The sequence below is a fragment of the Boleophthalmus pectinirostris genome, unplaced genomic scaffold (assembly GCF_026225935.1).
Source record: "Boleophthalmus pectinirostris isolate CB_2022bp ecotype Guang Dong unplaced genomic scaffold, ASM2622593v1 HiC_scaffold_8, whole genome shotgun sequence".
In the NCBI taxonomy this organism is placed as follows: domain Eukaryota; kingdom Metazoa; phylum Chordata; class Actinopteri; order Gobiiformes; family Gobiidae; genus Boleophthalmus; species Boleophthalmus pectinirostris.
This window is the reverse complement of record NW_026571515.1, coordinates 34,249,937-34,271,103: the sequence shown is the minus strand read 5'-3', so window position 1 is coordinate 34,271,103 and position 21,167 is coordinate 34,249,937. Positions and strand designations below refer to the sequence as shown.

Genomic DNA, 21,167 nt, shown 5'->3' with positions numbered 1-21,167 from the left:
TAGAATCATTTGGATCATTTCAGATCTGGAATTGCCAATTTACTGAACTAAAGGTAAAACGTTAAGGATGTAACAATAAACCGAAATATCGTGATATCGTATCGTCAAAGTTCTCACAATAATATCGTGGACCATCACAATATATTGAATTACAAGTCGCTTAAATTAAGAGTTATGGTGCATCAATAGCTACAAAAAAAGACAGAGAGAACTACATAGACCATGATCCTTTGCTCCGTTTCAGTGTAGACTACAAGAAATAACAGTTCTAAGCACTTTTAAGTCTTAGTTCTTTGAACTAAGTCTTGTCAAGGCATTTTAAGAAGAAAAAGTAGAATATTAAAAGTTTTGTTAGTCTCCACAAAATATCGCAATAAACATCGTACCGTGAGATGTGTATTATGAAAATACCGTACCGACAGATTTGGATATTGTTACATCTCTAATTGTGAGCCTCCCCATCATATTGTGAGCTTTCCCACGATATCGCAATAAATATCACACCGTGAGCTTCATACTGTGACGATATCGTATCTTGAGACTTGGATATCGTTACACCCCTACTGTGTTATAATGTTTCCTTATCAAAAACATATCTGCAGTTGTGTTTTATTCACACATGTCTGAGTTCTTCTCTCAGACTGAAAGCACTCCGGTCCACCTTGTGATGTCATGTGGAAATAAAGGAAGAGCTCCACTGTGCTTTTAAACTCCATACACCTGCACTAGAATCATTTGAATCATTTCAGATCTGGAAATGCCAATCTACTGACCTAAAGATAAAAGGGAGCTCTTAACTTGAAGACTACTACTACATGACATCACAAGGTGGAACAGAACATTGTGAGCTTTGGAGATGTGGACAAACTAATAATGCAGCATTAGTCAGTCATGTTTGAATGAAACAAAACACAGCTCCAGGTGTGTTTCAGATGAGGTAAGAGCGTTATAACACCGCTTAAAGCTCATAAGAGTCAATTTTGTAATTTAGGACCTTTAAAACACACCCAGAGTAATTAGTCGCATGTGGCAAAGGAGGCCGTCTCTTTCTCTTTGATGACTGCGCGTATTTCCGTGCCAAGGAGCGCACGTAACTACAGAACAGTATACGTCGTAGATCCAGCGCGTGCGTGTCCTCCTTTTGCATTGAGGATGGGTGAAACCGAGCCAGTGCGCCTTTAACGAGCTTGTCACGCTTTTTTAGTCAGATTTGAATAGGTACCGGTGCAGATCTGCGGATAGATATGCGGATCCCTTAACTACTGTTGTCGTCTGCGCCAATAGACCGTAAACATGTGATCGGTGAAGGCTGTAGCGATGTCTGGAGGTGCTCGTTGTGCTTTTTCCGACGGGGAAATTTGATTTTGGTTTATTTTGGACTCAGAAGAGATGCATCTGTTTCGGAGTTATCATTATCAAGTGTTCCCGGACCGCCACGCAGGAGAGAAGCAGTGCATACGAGGCATCAGCTGGGTACGACACATGGGAACAGCCCTTGCAACTTTTCAATCAGACAAATGTATTGAGATGTCTTAAAGGTGCACTGTGTAACTTTTTGGTTGGGTATCCGTCACCTGTTGTTTGTATGCATATGTCATTGCTCTGCCTGAATGTTTTATCCACAGAATGACATTGTTTAGTTTAGTTTTATGAAATTGCAGGTGGTTTTTATAGCTCAGCAATCTCTAGAAAAACAGGCATTCTTGACTGTGAGGGGTGTTGCCACTCCACAGATCTGACATTTAACTTGCTCTGGTTTAGTTTCCATGAAAATAGAAAGGTTTAATACCCTCCACCAGAAAAATTACACAATGCAGCTTTAACAGTTTTTTTTTTTTATATATATATTTTTGAAAACATTTGAAATACATTTTGAAATAGTCGTAAATGATGTAAAATTTACTCTTGTGAGATATAAGTCATGTTAGAATGTTGTTACCTCCTCAAAAACATATCTGAAGTTGGGTTTTGTTTCATCCACACTACATGTTTGAGCAGTCCTGCATTATTAGGCAAGACTCTGCTCCACCTTGTGATGTCATGTGGTGGTAGATTTCAACTTAACAGCTACCTTTTACATGTTAGACAGAATTTATTTTTCAGTTTTCAGTTTGAGAGAATAATTCAGCCTAATTATGCAGGGTTTCTTTGTTTAACATGTGTGAATGAAACAAAACACAACTCCGGGTATGTTTTGATGAGAAAACAACATTATAACATTGATCAGAAACGTTATATGGGCTCTTTAAAGATGCACAATGTAACTTTTCTGGTAGAGGGTCCATCAAATGCTTTTTGGAGACCAAATCAGGTCAGTTCTGTGATTGAATGAAAGTAAAGTAGAGCTGTTTTATGTCATACTGTGGAACATTCCATAACTACAAGCTTTATCCTCCTATGTATTGTCAGGCTCGGGTCAAGCACATGGAGGTTTAAAGGCCCTGTCCTCGTGCACATTTCTCTATTGTCTTAGCTGCTGGGGAGTGGATCAACAGGAAGCCAACAACAAGCAAACTTTTCCTTTTGTATTAAATTCCTGTTATAAATAGTGTATTGTTTATTGTTCATTTTTAACCAATAGTCCTCCGCACTATTGCGGACTGTAGATGTCCTCCCATATTTACGGGATAGTTTAGAAGAATGGTTAGAAGGGGCAGAGGTTTTGTTTGCAGGTCACAGGAAGACAGGATGCGAGATGGGACAAAAAGTGTTTCATCATTTCTAAATATACTTGAGTTTTGGCTAAGATGACTGTAAATCTCCGCTGACTGCATCCTGCTTGGAACATGTGAGGCTATGGACAAACTTTGGTAATTTGAGAGTGAGCACAGGAAGCAGTGGATCAGTGGTTATGAAAAGATTCTCACCCTGATGCTGTGTCCTTGAGCAAGATGCATAGACCTAGAGATCAATTTTTTCATGGCCGATATTTTTAGGTCGATGTATTATGGCCGAATTTTGATTCTTCCTTAAATATTGTAATTCAAATGTACTACAAAGTCTCTCCCAGCCTTTTTATTTTACTACAAACCATTAAAAGAGCAATGTAGTCATGTTTTGTGCAGGTATCTGTTCTCATTAAAGCATAATATGTATACACTGTAGCAAAACAAAATACCGGCATGTGCTGGAGATTTAAGGCCGATAACCGATATGCTAGAAGTGCAAAGATATGCCGACATATCAGCCAATGGATATACCAGTCTGTCTCTACTTACACCCTGTACGTAGTGTCTGTTAGTAAATTGTCCTTTTGAGAATAATGTGACAATGCCATAATCCCAGATGAGAGGCAAGAGGCAGTTTTTCCCATTGACTCCATTGTATTTTGACATGAAATATCCAAAAGATAAACCCACTTCTGTCAATGACGTATAAGAACTTGCTGTATTACAACAAAAGACAGCATTTAAACAATTACAGTAGCTTTGGGTGTTATCTGTAGTATATAAATGGGATGTCATCTGAAACCAGAAGTTGGTGGATGGAGAGACTTTGGTACAGATTGGCAGCCATGTTTCTGTCAGACAGCCCCATGGCATCCACAGTTCTGGAGTGGCCTGCCACCTGTTTGTCTCCATGGAGATGTTATTTAAAAATATTTAATAAATAATGTTATTACATGACACGAAAGCCACACACTAAAACAAACTTTAGTCTGAGTAAACAGTCGATTGGATGCCATAGTAAAGCAAAGAACCTGTTACACACGCACACACAACTGCATATCACTTCAAAACACACCCAGTGTCACTAATTAGAAGAGTAATGTGCCAAAGGAGGCCTCTTTCCATTTGATGACTCTGCATATTTACGTGCCAAGGACTGCACATCAAGTCAAGTGCACTGTGTAATAAGGAAAAGTGTGATAAAGGGGAGTTTTCAGCTCTTTTCTCTACAATGCTAAAGTAGAGAACTGAAGAAGCAGTTTGGATGAGCTGTGAAACATCTTCAACCAAACTAACTTTTGTCCAGTCGACAAACTGAATTTTCTCCTCGCTACAATGCTAAACTTTTAGGTTTTAATGTACTTTTAGATTTTCTTTAAAATGTTTGCATTTGCTTTTAATTATACATTTACACAAGGTGGATGAAGTGTCTTGCTCAATGACACAACAGCATTTACAGCATTCAAGTAATAGTAGTATGGGTCGACCCTTAATAATGCATCAGAGCTATGTAAATACAGTACATTATTAACCCACATGTTGAAGACCCCCAAAGCTCTTTACGTTTATTTCAGTGGTGATAAGCAGCTACAGGAGCCACAGTTGCCCTAAGGCTGCCAATCCACAACATCGACCCGTCAAACCAACACCAGCACTCATACACCACATTCATACTAGACAAGGTGGGGGAAATTAGCCTAATTCATCAGCCGGTTTTACTTCGTTTCACTTCATACAAACCGTCTGACCTTGCAGCCTTGGATTTCGTTCACTTGATGATAGGCGGGTTCTTTTTTTATTTAACCAATCGCTGCTATTTGGTCGTGACCTATGTAATGCACCTCTAACGGGGCTAACTGGTATATTAAGCTTTTCCCAAATCCCATAGGAAGAAGGGCAATAACGTCTTTCCCCTTGATGAAAATCACCAAACAATCTCTTTATTCCGGCTTTAAATCAACACTGAATATATCACTCTTCGCTGATTGGCTGGTGCCTGAATTTGCACTTCCTGGGTTTGTGCGAACCGTCTAGTGTATTCTGATTCCTGACCTAGTCGCTAGAGAGAAATGAAATTGAGCGGAGGCACTAGGTGGCACCAGCCTGGCTAGGGGGAAATGTCTTGCCTTAGGACACGGCAATAGTTTGCACTAGAGTAGCTACCCTCTGGTTCCAGAACAAAATTTCTCATTAATATTTTCCATAAACTTCCATAACATAATATTAAAAGGTTGAAACCTTACTTATCAGGGTGGCTAATCAGCTACAGGGAAACGAATGACTACAATATGTATAATTTTATTTAAAATCTGTCTGAAACGTTATGAACTCCAAAGTAATTAAACAATATCAATGAATGGGCTTAAAATGGCCATGTTAGTTAACACATAGCTGATTGGCCTCTGCAATGCCTCTGAACTCTTAACTGAACTCCTAAATTTTTCAAAAAGTCTATGTGAAAAATGAATAGAAAATTTACTTCCAGAGTCAGAGCAGGGGGTCACTGTTGACGTCCAACACTAGAGGTAGCCCACCCAAGTACTAACCAGACCCAGCCCTGCTTAACCTCTAAGATCACATTTTGACAAGATGGTTAATGATGATGCCCATTAAAGATTTGCGTTTGACTGTCTGGTTCAGCTCGGCTGCTTGTAGTTTTAGAGTGATGACCTCATTTATTTTTACTAATGAACTGACTCAAATGTGACGCAAACAAATGGGGTGAGAGAGCTGTCATGAAGAGCAGATAACACTGCAGCATGCCTTCATACCACACATGCAGCCAACCTAAAGGTGCCTGTCTGTCACCCTGTATGTGAGATATGTGTGATATGTGAATACTGGCTCTGCAGCATTTCTCACTAATCAACAAAGGGCATCTGTAAAATGGTTTGCAACGTAGACACATTAGCAGGGATTCACTGAGCCGAAACAAATATTTTACATGGAAGTTAATTATGTAATGGGAGTTTATTACGTAACCAAAGAATTATATTTATATGTGACATTTTTGTTTATCATGTACCTAGATTGAAAAGGACAATAAAAGCAGACATTTGTACATTTCCATTAATATAATTATATCTCAAATAAGCAGTGCATTCATAGAGAAGGTGGGCATTATATACAATACACCACGAGTAGTATATGAACTTATAGTGCAGTATGTATTGTCCATATTCAGCCTCTTGAAGACAGAAAAGTAGTTATTAGTAAATTAGTAGTAATAGCGGTAGTAGTAGTTTTAGGCTTAGTAGTAGTGGTAGTTAGGAAAGTAGTAGTAGTAGTAGTAATTGTTGTAGCAGCAGTAGTAGCAATAGCAATAGTTGCAAGAGTAGCAGTAATAGTAGCGTATATAACTGTAGGCTTTTACATAAGATTTTGTAGGTTGAACTCCATTTATCCATACAGCAGAAAGTACAGTAGTTGTAAAAAGACATACAGTTTTACCATAGGCATTTTAGGAGTAGTAGTTTTAGCGTGCAGATTTGTAACGTGACTTAACACATGGTAAATCAGCGTGCAGATTTGTAACGTGACTTAACGCACAATAAATCAGACAAAACATGATAGAAAGGCAGCAGGTGTAGCAGATTTCTATCAGTCTGAGCTTCATCTCACTCACAGAGACAAAAACACCATTCTTAACTTGTGGTGCCATCTGAAGAACACACTATTATCGTCTATAGGTGAGGATTCCTATACTTTTTCATGCACAGGCCTATAGTTTACAGATTTGCCTGATTTGAGTAAAGAAGTTATTGAGTTATTCATAGGTTTCAGGCAAATAACTCCTTCCTGATTTAAAGGTTTTTGTGAGGACCTATCCCTATTATTTACGGTAGATCTGAATTACTTAGTTGCTCTGGTGATGGAGGATCAAGTTGAAGCTGTGTTTAATCCAGTTATTCTCTGCGAAGTGAAAATGCGCTGTGTGTATTGTGTGATTTAAAGGTTCTGTATTGCATAAAATTGACTCTTGTGAGCTTTAAGCCATGTTATGATGTCGTTACCTCCTCAAAAACATACTAGAGTTGTGTTTTGTTTCATTCACACATGCTTGAGAAGAAACCCTTTATATCAGTCTAAGTATATCTCGAAATTTCAGAATGCTCTGTTCCACCTTGTGATGTCATGAAGCTACCTTTTACCTTTTGTTTGATTGGCTGAAATCATCTAAATGATTTTTGTGAAGGTGTACGGAGTTTAAAAATGCAATCATTTGGATAATTTCAGCTCTGTTGAACTAAAGGTAAAAGGTATCTACCGCTTCATGAGATCACAAGGTGGAGCAGAGCATTTTGAGCTTTGGAGACAATGAAGATTTAATCAAACATGGAAGAATGAAACAAAACACAACTCTCTTTTTGTTGAGATGGTAACGGCATTCTAACATGGCTGAAAGCTCTCCAAACTGGATAATATATGACCTTTAATGTACTAGTGTTATCACAGTAAATTGTTTTGTATAACAGTGGTAGAAAGTGCTGTCCTCCTCTTCTTGTGTTATTTTCCTCCCACTCTTACCCACCTCCATCGCCACAGCTGACAATGGCATCTTACAATGTTGAGATAATGTATTTGTTTGACCTTAAGAACAAAATAACGACTTGTACTATCAGACCAGTCCAGCAGTTTAATATTATGCAATGTGAGGTAACAGAGTGCAGATATCTTTCACTGCAGTGCTTTAAGTTGTACTGTTCCCCACTCGCCTATCAGTGTTGTTTCAGGTTAAAGACGTTTGTGATAAAGTTTCTCTGTTTTTTTTTTTTTTTTTTCAGACTCCATTGCCCGAAGCCCTGGATTCAAAAGACACAATGAAACAGGTATTCTACAGACTGATCTCATAGCTTAAAGACGACTATGTATGCTTACTTTTAGGACTTTTACATGTGAAGTAAAAGTAGTAGCAGTCATGTGGTAGCAATAGTACTATAATATGATTGTTAGAAGTTGTTGTAGTTGCAGTTTTAGCAGAAAGTTGTCAAACTGTAGTTATTCATGGTGTTAAAAAAGGAAACATATATAGACAAAGATGTAATAGTTGTACTAGTAGAAGTTGAAGTAAATTCAAGTAGGGAAGGAACAGTGCTAGCAGGAGTAACAACTGTAGTATGAGTTGCAGTAGCCAGTACAAGCAGTACATGGATGCCTGAATTTCCCCTTTCAGAGGCTTAATAAAGTATTCATCTAGTAGTTCTTCAGCATTTAATAATAGTACACGGAATCAGTGGTGTAGAGTAGTCCTAACTATAGTAGTCCATGATTCCTGCAGTAATAGTAATAGTAATAGTAATAGTAGTAATAGTAATAGTAATAGTAATAGTAATAGTAGTAGTGTTAGTAGCCTTAGTAGCTGTAGTAGTAGCAGGAGCAGCAGCACTACTTAGTTTGTATAGAATAAGTAGTAATTTCAGCAGTGTTAAGGCAATAGTACATGAAATAACCAGTGGTAGTAATAGCAGCAATAGTAACACATAGTAGTAGTAGTAATAGCTGTAGTAGTTATAGTAGTAGCACAGTAGTAGCAGTAGTAATAGCTGTAGTAGTTATAGTAGTTGTACCGTGGTAGTAGTAGTAATAGCTGTAGTAGTTATAGTAGTAGTAATAGCTGTAGTAGTTATAGTAGTAGCACAGTAGTAGTAGTAGTAATAGCTGTAGTAACTGTAGTAGTAGCACAGTGGTAGTAGTAGTAATAGCTGTAGTAGTTATAGTAGTAGTAATAGCTGTAGTAATTATAGTAGTAGCACAGTGGTAGTAGTAGTAATAGCTGTAGTAGTTATAGTAGTAGTAGTACAGTGGTAGTAGTAGTAATAGCTGCAGTAGTTATAGTAGTAGTAATAGCTGTAGTAGTTATAGTAGTACCGCAGTGGTGGTAGTAGTAGTAATAGCTGTAGTAATTGTAGTAGTAGTGTTAGTTAGATGGAACAATCATTTTTTGGGGGTCAGTATTTATCACAGGGACTTTTTCTTTGTACTAGAGGGAGACATTTTATTACTTTTCAGTTCGATGATTAGATTTGAGCTGTAGAAGGTTGAATAAATAAGTTTTATGACTCATTATAGATACAAAATAACTACAAAAGTATTTTAATTATTTGCAGTGCGATGGCAATACCATTCATAAATGAAGATAGTCATTATGCTGTTTTTCAAATTACATTCAATTTACTGCTTTATTAACACAAGGCTGACTGCATGGCTGCTTGATCAATATTATTCACATGTATTCACATTGTTGTGGCTTGAATACTATTACTAAACCCTTCTTGTTGCCAGTGTAAACACTATATCAGTAAAGAGTGCCAATTATTATATCAAAATGTGGTGACTTGCAACTTAGACTTCTGCTATCACAGACTCTGCAGAGCTTGCATCCTCTCAAACTGCTGAACTCACTCTTTTGTTGTTTTAATATCCTGCATTAGCACTGAAGCGAGCCTTAAAAACACATTCCTGTCCAGGCATTTTAGTCACAAGGAGTCTAAAGGCCACTCAAGGTCCCGGGTGTTTGACCCCCACCCTTCTCCTAGACTCCCTACCACTTACCGTTGTGTTATCGCATAGCTTTAACAGCTTCCTGAAGTCAGATTCTTTACAATGGGGATAGAATATAGGCTCTGACATGGAAAATGGATCCTCTGCACAGAGAATGAAGGAGATTGTGAGATAGGGACACACTTTCTATTGTTATTTTACAACTATAGGAAGACACTGTCCGGTGATTACATCTGTATTTGACTTCTATTGTGTTTTTTCCAGTTCAGGAATGTCAACACTGAAAACCTTTAGTACGGTACTTAAGAAACATTGTAATTTTAGGATTATTGTCATTATGGTATTATAATTTAGACTTGGAGCTGAGCAAGTTGTGCAATGTGTAACTGCATTTTTTTTCTGACAATTATTTTTATATATAAATTTAAAGGTGCACTATGTGACTTGGTGGAGGATCTGCTATCTGCTTGTCTCCATGGAGATGTTATCACTTTGCCTAGACATTTCCACACTATAGCATTACACTATCTTACAAGTATTCAACTACAGGTATAGCTGAATACACAGTTTTACTCAGTTGTACATGACATACTGCTCTCTTTATTTTAAAATTGGTCTGAAAGAACAGGATTTATCAAGGCTGTAACTGTCTTCTATAGCTACCCACCACAGTTAATGTAAGAAATGATTCAGATCTGGCCCTCAAAGGAAAATGTACCTGTCTCCCTCAATCACATTTACAAGACAAGTACATGTAAGCACTGAAGACTATAGGACCACACAGTGTGAGGGGGAAGGCTGTCCAAAACAAAACAAAAGTTTTAAAAGTCTGCGCTAAAGATGTGGAGCACATGAGTTATATATTTTTAAAACATGTCAAAGTTGTTTACAGTAACTAAGAATAAAGGTTCTTCAAACATGCATGAATTATTAATTTCTCTACAACTTTGAGTGGGTAGATGACAAAGTAAGACAATTATAACAGAATTTTATAGAATTTTGCAGAATATGGTCTATATTTAGACTACCACATTTGCCACAATTATCTCTTACCACTGGCTGCAGCTACTTTCATCCAATAACGTTAATTTGTAAGAAAAAATTTTCCTTTAAGGTGCAATGGGCAACAGTTCTGGTGGAGAGTCCAGCACCTGCTTGTCTCCATGGAAATGTTATTGCTTTGCCTGAAAAGTTCCATGGTATGACATTAAACAAACATTTATTCATTAGGGGTGTTTCTATTGCTGAAAATACAATAATTCTCTTGAATAATTCTCTCTGTGAATATGTTTGCCTTTCCACAGATCTGACCTGGACTGTAGCCTATAGTTATCTTGGATTAAACTCTACTGTGGAACATTCGAGACAAAGCAATAACATCACTGTGAAGACAAGCAGATGATGCAAACTCCACTAATAAAGTTGCGCAATGCACCTTTAAATACAAAGGAGTGTTTTAGTTAGCAGCAGCTACAGTTTAAGAATTATGTTTGGGACAAAAATATATTCAGAATCTTATCAAAGCTATTTAATAAACTTTTATTCATTATATTATTCAAATTAAACACAAGATCACGACAAAATAAGTGAGGATTAAACAACGAGGAGTTAGACTATTTTAACATTGCTCAGAGTTGTTTAATTCGCTTATATCATGGTCCTGTAAACTGAAAATAGTTCACTTTTAAATCACATGAAAACCTTTTAGCCGTTTGTGGACGTTCAAAGCATTTGTTATTCCTGTTTTAGTTGAAGCTAGTCCCTTCTAACACCAGTTCATTTGTTTACTCGTTGCCTTGGTGATGTTTACAGCAGTAGTGAATAATATAGAACAATGATTACCAGTATAATTGACAATAATGTAATAATAATTTCAAAGAATTTTTATTTTTAACCCTGCAATACTGTAGATCATCTGCAGTCCCTGGTTTATTTCTCCAGTTAAATATAACAAATAATCCAGCATCCACTTTACAGTATAATAATGTTTTAATATATTGTGACTTCTGTTTAGTGGTTAAGCAAGCACTATATACTTACATATTCCATAGTCCAGCAGGTGTCCCGTTCATCACTGTCAGAATCATTTGAAGTTATGAGTGTACTTTGTCTCCATATCTCTGCACCTGTGGGAAACTCACTGTTGACTCTGTAACATGAGTCCTGCCTGTGCTTCACCCTGATAACTTTATTAGATAGTTTACAAACGCCAAACAAAGCAAGTCGGTCGGCAAGTCTCCAAGCTCCAAGTCCTAGCTGTTGTGTTCTATTGTGTTGTGTTATAACACGACTATACAGCACCAGGCAGACTTACAATAGTTCTCATTTGTGGGTGAGATAGTTTAAGAATTTAGACTGTGTTCACAATGAATGATTCGGTCCTGGTTTCATCCTGGTTTAGTCCCTTTGTCCTGGTTTACATTAGTAGTAGTCAGTGGCAGAGTTAGCAATTTGGAGGCCCTAGGTGAACTTGAGTTTGGGGCCCTCACTATAACGCACTGTTTTGTTTTTTCCCATTGTTCATGAGACCTGCACATCTTTATTTGAACTGAACTGAAAGTAGTTTTATTTTTTTGGTAGCACAATTACATTTTTGTTTACATCCATTACATATGATATGATTATGTCCATTCTAACATGAAAGGGGGGGTGCTTTGGCAGTTAAAATAGATTTGACAATGAAATTCTATTTTGATGGTGTTTTCTTATTTCTCATTTAATGTCATACTGAGAGAAAATCAAAATGCTCTGAGGCCTTGGCCATTAATGGCATTGGGGGCAATTGATTGGGGGCCCCTCCAGGTTCGATGCCCTAAGCGGCCTACTGTTGCCTAATGGTAGCGCCACCTCTGGTAGTAGTAGTTGTAGTGGTTGTAGTGGTAGTAGCAGTAGTAGGCTATGTTCAGAACTGTATTGATGTGGTTTGGTTTGGTCTTGGTTTAGTCCTTTTGTCCTGCTTTAGATTAGTAGTAGTATTTATACTGGTAGTAGTACTAGTAGGAGTAGTAGGCTATGTTCAGAATTGTACTGATGTGGTCTGGTTTGGTTCTGGTTTAGATAAGTAGTAGTTATAGTACTAGTAGTAGTAGCAGTAGTAGTAGACTATGTTCAGAATTGTCCTGATGTGGTTTGGTTTGGTCCTGGTTTAGTCCTTTTGTCCTGGTTTGTCCTAGTATAATTCTGGTAGTAGTAGTATTTACAGTAGGCTATTAGATAGACACATACATATAGATAGATACTTTACAATCCTGAAGGAAATCCATATTTCAGGCAACATACAATACGTAATACAATACATAAGATACATTTATATAACTTGATCGGATTACAGTGAAGTATTGAATCCCTGCCTCACTCCGTGGACTTCCAGAGTGTGTCCGTGGAGCGAGGCAGGGACCACAGCCTGTGCTCTCCTGTCCAGTGATGGTGCTGTGCAGGGGGTGCTGGGGGTTATCCAGGATGGACAAACCCTTCAGTCACAGTTTATCCAATCGCTTCTTCTTGAGGCATCCTCCTCAGCAGACACTGGAGATAACTGTCTGGTAGAATATCATAGAATAGTTAAAATAATAGTAATAGTAGTAGTTGTTGTTTGTTTAATAGTAACAGTAGTAGAAATAGTGATAGTAGTAATAGAAGTAGTAGTCCATTGTGTTCTCAGTTGCACTGATTTGGTCCTGGTTTGGTCCTGGTTTAGTCCCACTCTAGTCCTGGTTTAGTTCAGGGTTTAGTATCTGAAGGCATACATATTTTTCAGTATTTTATGAGCAGATCAGATGACTACATGGTAAAAAAGTGATCTCCGTGTTGTAAAATCTTGTTACGTCATTCCAGGAAATGTTTTTTCCTGAATCTGCCTGGTTGGTTTGTTGGTAGGATAACTTTATACTTTAGGATGACAGATTTGTGAATGAAAAAATGGAATGCACAAAGCTCCCAGTAGAAACACATGGGAAGTTTTTGTAACATTTTACCTTGCAAAGTGAAACTGAAGATTTAACTTTTTTGCTATTGTAGTAGTAGTAATAGTGTTAATATTACTCCAGATGGATGGAGAGATAGAAGAAGTTGAATGCACTATGTAACAATCCAGGCAAAGCAATAACCTGTCCCTGATGACGAGCAGGTGGTAACCCTCCAACAAAAAGTTACATAGTGCACCTTTATCTTGCACTAGTAACTGGTCATTTACCCCTTAACTAAAAGATTGCTGCTTTAAACCTCTGCCTGAGCATTTTACCTTTGATAAACGACCGATGCTCTGTCACCAAATCTGCTTTTCCATGTTTTATCACTGCTCTGTTGGGTAATGGAAAGTCACATTTGTAACATGTTTTGATGTTGACATGTCTGAGAATGTGGCTGTAGGAGCCCAGGGGAGAGGAGGCTTCTGGGAAATGTAGTGACCTCCACACACTTTAATACCAACAGGGCACAGGAGAGAGTCTGGGACATCTATTATACTGTCAGCCAGTCTGGGAACGCCTGATAGAGATGATAAATACAAATGTAGCCTATAGAGTTTTATGTGGTTCAGTATTAATGGATTTTGTCATTAAGTGTTTTTTAATTTATTTATTTTTTTTTACACAATCACTTTTATTTTAGAGGGAACATCAAATTAACATCTGCGTACATAAAGCTGGTGGAATTTAAAAAATTTGAAAAAAAAAAAAAAACATATAGCAGAAATCCAATGAGTACAAAATGTAAGCTCTCTGATGGAGGGGCCACCACCTTCTTGTCTCCATGGAGCGGTCATTTCAATGCCTGTAATGTTCCAATATGGCATTAAACTATATACCACCATAGAGACAAGCAGGTGAGGCCACCAGGTCAAGTAACAAGTTGGATCTGTAGAAAGGAGACGTTACTAAGAATACATGTTTTTCAATATATTTCTTTTATGAATAAAGATACCTGTAATAAAGTAAATGCTAAAATAGTGATATATAAGTTCCATACTGTTTACACTTCAGGCAGAGATTTGAATGTCTGTGAAGACAAGCAGGTGGCTTGTCCTATATTACCGTATTTTTCAGACTATAAGTCACTCTGGAGTATAAGTTGCACCAGCCAAAAAATGCATAATGAAGAAGAAAAAACATATATAAGTCGCACCGGACTATAAGTTGCACTTTTTGGGGGAAATTTATAGTATAAAATCAGAGACCAGGAACCGACATTTCATCTCGAAAGGCAAATTATGATAATAACAATGGAACAGAGAACAACAGCCTGTTAATGTAAAATATTAAGAGTTATTCAGATAACTATAGCACAAACAACATAACATAAGTTTACCAAACACTCCATCTCACTCCAAATCATTAAATCCATTGAATTCTTCATCCTCCGGAGGTAAATGGAGCGCCGCTTCCTCTTCTGCATAGTTGTCGTCAGACTCAAGATCAGTTCCAGTTACAATTATTCTGGGCTTTCTGAATCCCGATAGGATGTTTTCAGTTGTCCAGGCTTTGTCGATCCATCCAATGACTTCCAGGAAAGTTGCATGGTGCACCTGCCTGGTTGCTGTGAAGCTGTGTTGTCCATCCCCGCCATTCGCCAGTCCCTGACAAGTTTCTCGCTCACGCCAAACGTTCTTTCTGCTGCTCAGTTACCATTTTTGGCTGAATATTTCACTACTTGCAGCAGGACAGAGGCTTTTTTCTGCAGGAGACATGCACAGTAAAGGGCAAAGAGCCAGTGTTACAGGAGTAATAGGAGTAGCAGATACTGGCACGCAAGCCTAGAGCCTCTCGAGGCTGTCAGTGTGAAAATTTTAATATATAAATCGCACCAGATTATAAATCACAGGACCACCCAAACCATGAAAGAACATGAAAGTGACTTATAGTCCGAAAAATACGGTACACAGTATTGATTTATGTGAGCTTTAAATCATATTGTAATGTTACTCTATCAAAAACATACCTGGAGTTGTGTTTTGTTTCATTTTCACAATTCTCACAGAGCACTTTTGATGTCATGTAGTTTTCAAGTTAACAGCTACATTTTGCCATTTATTCAGTAGAGAGTGGCATTTCCAGGTCTTGAATACATATGTAGTCAAAATATGATAAATACAGTTACTATGATTTATTTAACTTTAATTATACAGTTTAAGTGTATTCCCAGTTACCACAATAAACACAACAGTAAAACTTGACATGGTGACACCTCATTATTCCAGGCTTTACATCAGATTTACCATGTGGCTCTGAAGAGGGCACTAACAGTACTGTGTTGTTTGACCACAAATACGCAGAGGTCAAAGGTCGTGTTATGGGACAGAGGCACTGACTGTCACAAGTGTTTTTTTATGAGTTTAAATGACTACAGATCATAAAAGCTGTAAAATAAAGAGTGTAAACCTACTAACCTCTCACAGTACGTTTGTGCTTCTGCTGACCGCATAAGAGTTTTATAGATGACTAAGGCTAGAAATAGGCCATATGTTTGATGTGTAGTAACAGCAGTCATAATAGAAGTCATAATAATAGTAGTAGAAGTTGTAGTTGAATTGGAAGAAGTAGTGACTAGTCCTAATAATGACAGAAGCAGTATTTAAAAGGCCCATGTTATACTATTTTCTAATTTATGTTATAATGTTCTCATCAGAGACATACCTGGAGTTTTGTTTTGCTTCATTCACGTGTTTAACTCATAAACTCTGCAGTTCTCTGAGTTTTTCTCTTAAAATGCAAAGACTCTGTTCCACCTTGTGATCTCATATGATAATACAGGAAATGTGGTCCACTGTGTTTTTAAACTCCATACACCTTCACTAGAATCATTTGGATCATTTCAGTCTTGGAAGTTCCAGTTTCCACTAAACAAAAGGTAAAAGGAGCTGTTAACTTGAAAACTACTGTTTCGTGACATCACAAGGTAAACAGAGCATTTTGAACTTTGGAGATGTAGACAGACTAATAACACAGGTTTACTCAAACATGTGTGAATGGAACAAAACACAACTTCAGGTATGGTCTTGAGGAGGTAACAGCATTATTTTGGGCAATAGAGACCCTTTAATAGCAAAATTTATTAAATGGCATCTTTCTGGGCCCTGGAGGACTCCACACCAAACAAATTAAAAATACACTCTAAAAATCTAATCTAAATCTAAATCTATATAAATCTAAATTTTTTTTTATCATTTGACACCAACGGTCTTGTGATAGTTTCTGAAAAAGTCTTGACTAAGAAACAAATACCGTATTTTCCGGGCTATTAGGCACGCTCTTAAGCCTCCAACCCCATCAAAAAACGACTGTGCGCCCCATAATCCAGAGCGCCCCATACACGAATCCACTCGGGTGTCCCAGCGCGACTTCAGTAAACTACAAAGCCGCACCACCAGCAGAACATGCAAACAAGCTCGGAGCAGACAGCGACTGCGCAGCGAAAAACACCCACAGCCACACTCACTGAGTCACTGCGAACACGCCAACAATCCAGCGGTCCCAGACAGCACCCTCCTTACACGCCACAACTGAACAAATCCCAGAGTCACCGTGAACGCCCCAAACAACGTCCGACTGACCCATCCAACTGTTATGTTTCGTTTATAGTTCGGTGCGGTTTATTTGTGAAAAAAGTTCAAAAATAGACCATTTAATGACAGTGTGCCTTATAAGTATAAGTATGTTTGTATGCTTTTTCAGTTTGGTTGTTTTTATTGCACTGATAACCATGTCCTAACTCTGAGTGGGCTTGCATCTCCACAAACCTGACTCTTATTTAGCTAGGAAAGCCTCCTCCTGCTTTTGAATTTGTTATATTCTACTATGACACTCATCTATTGGCACAGAGAATGTTCCCAAGTATGTTTTTATTTTCTTTCTCCATGGATCATACTGGTGATGTGCCACCTCCATGAAATTACCCACAGTTCTTTAACTAAAGGTTAACTAAAATATTGTGGAGTTTTTATCATTTATGATGACATACAGGAAAAATTACCCATGATGAACTAGAAGGCATGCCATTTTTGTTAATCTTACACTTAACCATTAATGTTAGACAACTGCTTCCCAAAGTGCCTCTAGTTTTGTTTGTTTTTTATTCTTGCATCAACAAATTCCTCCAAACTGAAAAAATAGCATATTTTAATCCTTGGTGCATCTTAAGACCAAACTTCTACATTCACGAGGAGCACACAGAGACCGGGTGCTCTGTGTGTGTGTGCCTCTCGTGAGATCACAAGACTGCAAAGGCTTAAGAAGTAAACCCTGTACAAAAACTTCTGTCAATCATTATGCACATTGTGAATATTACTGGAGCACACATTAATCTAGTTTGCATTTTAATTTGAAGCCAAGTACCAAGCGTGAAAATGGGTCACTAACAAAGGTCCATTTTAGGTTGTGTAATCAATTTTTCTGCATCACTAGCAGACAATTTTTGACCTGGATTTTAAACCTAACCTAACCCTTCGAGAGGGATTTTCAAAGGGAGTCTAGTACAGCAGGGTGGTCAAAAGTCAGATTTATAGTGGCTGGAAATTTTAAGAGTTAGGAGTGGGAGAGCTTAAGATAGCAGATTTTAACACATTTTTTTTAGAACTTGCATAAGCCCACACACACACAGCAATACAAAACCATAAACCTACACTTTTATGTTGTTGTGTACATGATGTAACGCCACAAGTGGGCTTAACACTGTGGGAAAATGTGAAAAATAAAACAACTTGCAGATCACACAAAACAATAGTAACTCCACATATCTTTTACTAGTTTATATTTGCCAACAGAAGACCATCCGCTTTATCTTTGCTTACTGTCTGGAATTTTACTTTTATTAAAGACATAAAAATATTGGAAATGTTTGCAGCATAATATTTCATTTAATTGTTGTTGTGTTTTCATATGGGAGAGCAATCGGCAAAAGTAGAGAGGAAAACTGACATAAATAATATGCAATTCCACATGAAGAACAGGTCTAGATAGAGTCATTTCATTCCCTTCCTTATTCTCAATAAATACTTATAATGTTCCTTATTTCGTCATGCTTTTGAGCCTAAAATATTTGAAAAATAGTTTTTCAATGAAGTATGATCAAACTGTTTCTAAACACATTGCAGTAAAACCTCATCAGCTATTCTAGAATAAAAATGCAGTGAAACAGACGAAGATCATCTAAATACAGAGTTAATATTGAGTTCCTGTTCTTGTTTTAGTCAAGTGAGTGATATGCATTAATATGTTATTTTTGTTTCCCAGTTTCTTTCAGACCGCGTGGTGAAAGCAGCGAGGTCTGTGTACTGTATGATCCTGGAAAAGAGCCGGAGCCTCATCAGAGACAGAAAGTATCATCTGAAAACATACAGGTACAGACATCTGTTTGACAACTCAGTTACATAAGAAGGGGAATGTTCATAGTAAAAGCATATTTCTATTTATTTGTGTTACAGACAGTGTTGTTCAGGAAAGGAGCTTGTTGATTGGCTGATGAGGGAGAATGAGGGGATCCAGTCCAGGAGTCAGGCTGTGGGCATGTGGCAGGTGCTGGTGGACGAGGGAATCCTGGCACATGGTGAGAATACACTCAGTTTATTACTTGTGTCTGTACAAAAATAATAGTGTCTCAATAAGAACTAACTTGGATATTTATTTAATTTGTTTTGTGTGGCAGAGGCTCAGTTTGTAGAGAGATTAAACTGCCCACTAACCCAAAAGGTTGGTGTTCCAAACCCTTGTACCGTATTTTTCCGGTCACTCCAGAGTGCCAGCCAAAAAATGCGCAATGAAGAAGAAAAAAACATATATAAGTCCCACCAGACTATGAGTCGCACTTTTTGGGGAAATGTATTTTATAAAATCAGAGACCAGGAACCAACATTTCATCTTGAAAGGCAAGTTCTAGTAATAACAACAGAACAGAGAACAACAGGCTGAATAGATGTTAATATGTTAACGTAACATATGAATAGTTATTCAGATAATTATAGCATAAACAACAGAACATAAGTTTACCAAACTCTCAATCTCACTCAAATCACTAAATCCATTGAATTCTTCATCCTCAGTGTCACTTCTGCACGACCTCCGGAGATAAACCATAGATCCGTGATGTAAACGGAGCACCGCTTTCTCTTCTGTGTAGCTGTAGCAGACTCAGCATCAGTTCCAGTTAGAATTATTCCGGCCTTTCTGAATCCCGACAGGATAGTTTCAGTTGTCATTTCAGGCTTTGTCAATTCATCCAATGACTTCCAGGAAAGTTACATGGCGCACCCGCCCACTTGCTGTGAAGTTGTGTTCTCGATCCCCGCTTTCCTCCAGTCTCGCCAGTTTCTTGCTCACTTCAATCTTTCTTTCTGCTGCTCGATTACTGTTTTCGGCTGCATAGTTCACTATTTGCAACAAGACAGCGGCTTTTTGTACAGCAGGCATGTGCAGTAGAGTGTGAAGTGACAGTGGTACAGGAGAAACAGTAGTATTAGATATTGACAAACAAGCCTAGAGCCTCTTGCGCCTGTCAGTCTGGAAATTTTAGTATGTAAGTAGCACCAGAGTATAAGTCGCAGGACCACCCAAACCATGAATAAAGTGCAACTTATAGTCCAGAAAATATGGTACTAGCAGTCCACACTGACGTTGTGTCTTTGAGCAACACACATGCCTTAGTGGTCTGTGTAGTTTGTGTTTGTGATTGTGGTATTATCACATATGAATACTAGTTACTTCTGTCAGATAGTGTGCCAGCTTTGTCCTAACAGAAGACCAGAGAGCACAGTGAGCCAGAACAAAAGCCTGGTGATCTCAGGTCACATTGTGTTCACAGCGTACTCATGGTTCTGTTGGCAGAACACTTACGGGGGATAAGGACTTCATTTATTTATTTCATTGTTGTTCATTCTCGTTGCTAACAGCAGGGGGAGCTCCAACGTCTAAATGCCTTACTGGAAACTGAGGTCTAGTTTATAAAGTACGTTTTTAAGAAAACTCACACACACTGTCTCAGTCCTGGCTTTCTTTTATTGAAACAACATTTTGGACCTTCCTCAGACCTTATTAAAGCTACAAGAATGCATAATATGTGTTCTTTAATCCTGCAAAAGTCCTTATGAAGGCCAGAATAATATCCACAAGGTCATTTTGTACTCATCCACTGAAGGGCATCTGGCTTAAATCCATCTTAAAACAACTACACATTTAAGTGAGAATTACAGAAAGTCAAAACAAAGGATGAAGGAAGGAGAATAACTATCCATTTTAGCATGTCTCCTTAACCATTGGCAGAACAATGGCCAATCTGCACTGTTTTAAAATATTTTGACAATTACGATGTCTCAAAAATCACTCTTAAGTTTTCCAGAGTGTTTTTAAACGTGACACAGACACTGTGACAGCTCCTGTCCAGTCAAGTGCCCCAGACTGTCTGGAGAGAGGAGACCACTTCAATCAGCTCAGACCAGTTCATCACACATTACCATGATTACTCCCATTAGAGTGGCCCTCATTTACATATAGTTTAGATAATGTTCTGTGATTGTGCACTTCAAATCAGCTTCAGTGTTAACATGTTAAAGTGACCTGAATTCAAAATATGAAGCGTGATCTGAGCATGTACTTTTGACTTTTTATATTAGACTTAGACAAACTTTATTGATTATTTGGGCACAGTAGCTCACACATCACAATATAATATGATAACAAAGAGTAAAAAATATAAATGGTAATAATAAACTCTAAATAAGTAGCAAAAATTATAGCAAGAGACAGGTGTGAAATAAATCATAATTATGTAAATGTATATGTGCAAGTATACTTGTATACTGTAAGTATATTTGTTTTCATACAGAGCCTTGATTATTGGACATGTTCTGAGATATATACGTGGTTTCAAAACATTGCCTAAACAGATAGTGCAGTAAGAAAATTCTGAATTAAATACTGAAATTTAATACAATTCTAAATATTTTCTTAAAATTAAAACACTAATACATTAAAAAGTAGTGGACAACATTTTTAATCTGTAAAACTGGCCTCC

The 21,167-nt window shown here is 37.7% G+C and overlaps 1 protein-coding gene across 5 annotated transcripts in view; it reads left to right on the top strand.

Annotated features, from left to right (window-relative positions):
• rapgef3 (Rap guanine nucleotide exchange factor (GEF) 3) overlaps nucleotides 1-21,167 on the top strand; it is a 45,193-nt gene that overhangs the window by 6,674 nt on the left and 17,352 nt on the right. For 3 of the 5 annotated variants that reach the window (XM_055165485.1, XM_055165488.1, XM_055165487.1), the window contains 3 exons: nucleotides 7,454-7,498; nucleotides 18,395-18,501; nucleotides 18,586-18,707. In XM_055165485.1, the coding sequence (XP_055021460.1) occupies nucleotides 7,454-7,498; nucleotides 18,395-18,501; nucleotides 18,586-18,707 (274 nt within the window). Of the gene's footprint in view, nucleotides 1-1,087; nucleotides 1,474-7,453; nucleotides 7,499-18,394; nucleotides 18,502-18,585; nucleotides 18,708-21,167 lie in introns of those variants that run through there. The other 2 variants (XM_055165486.1, XM_020929657.2) reach the window with 1 other exon arrangement.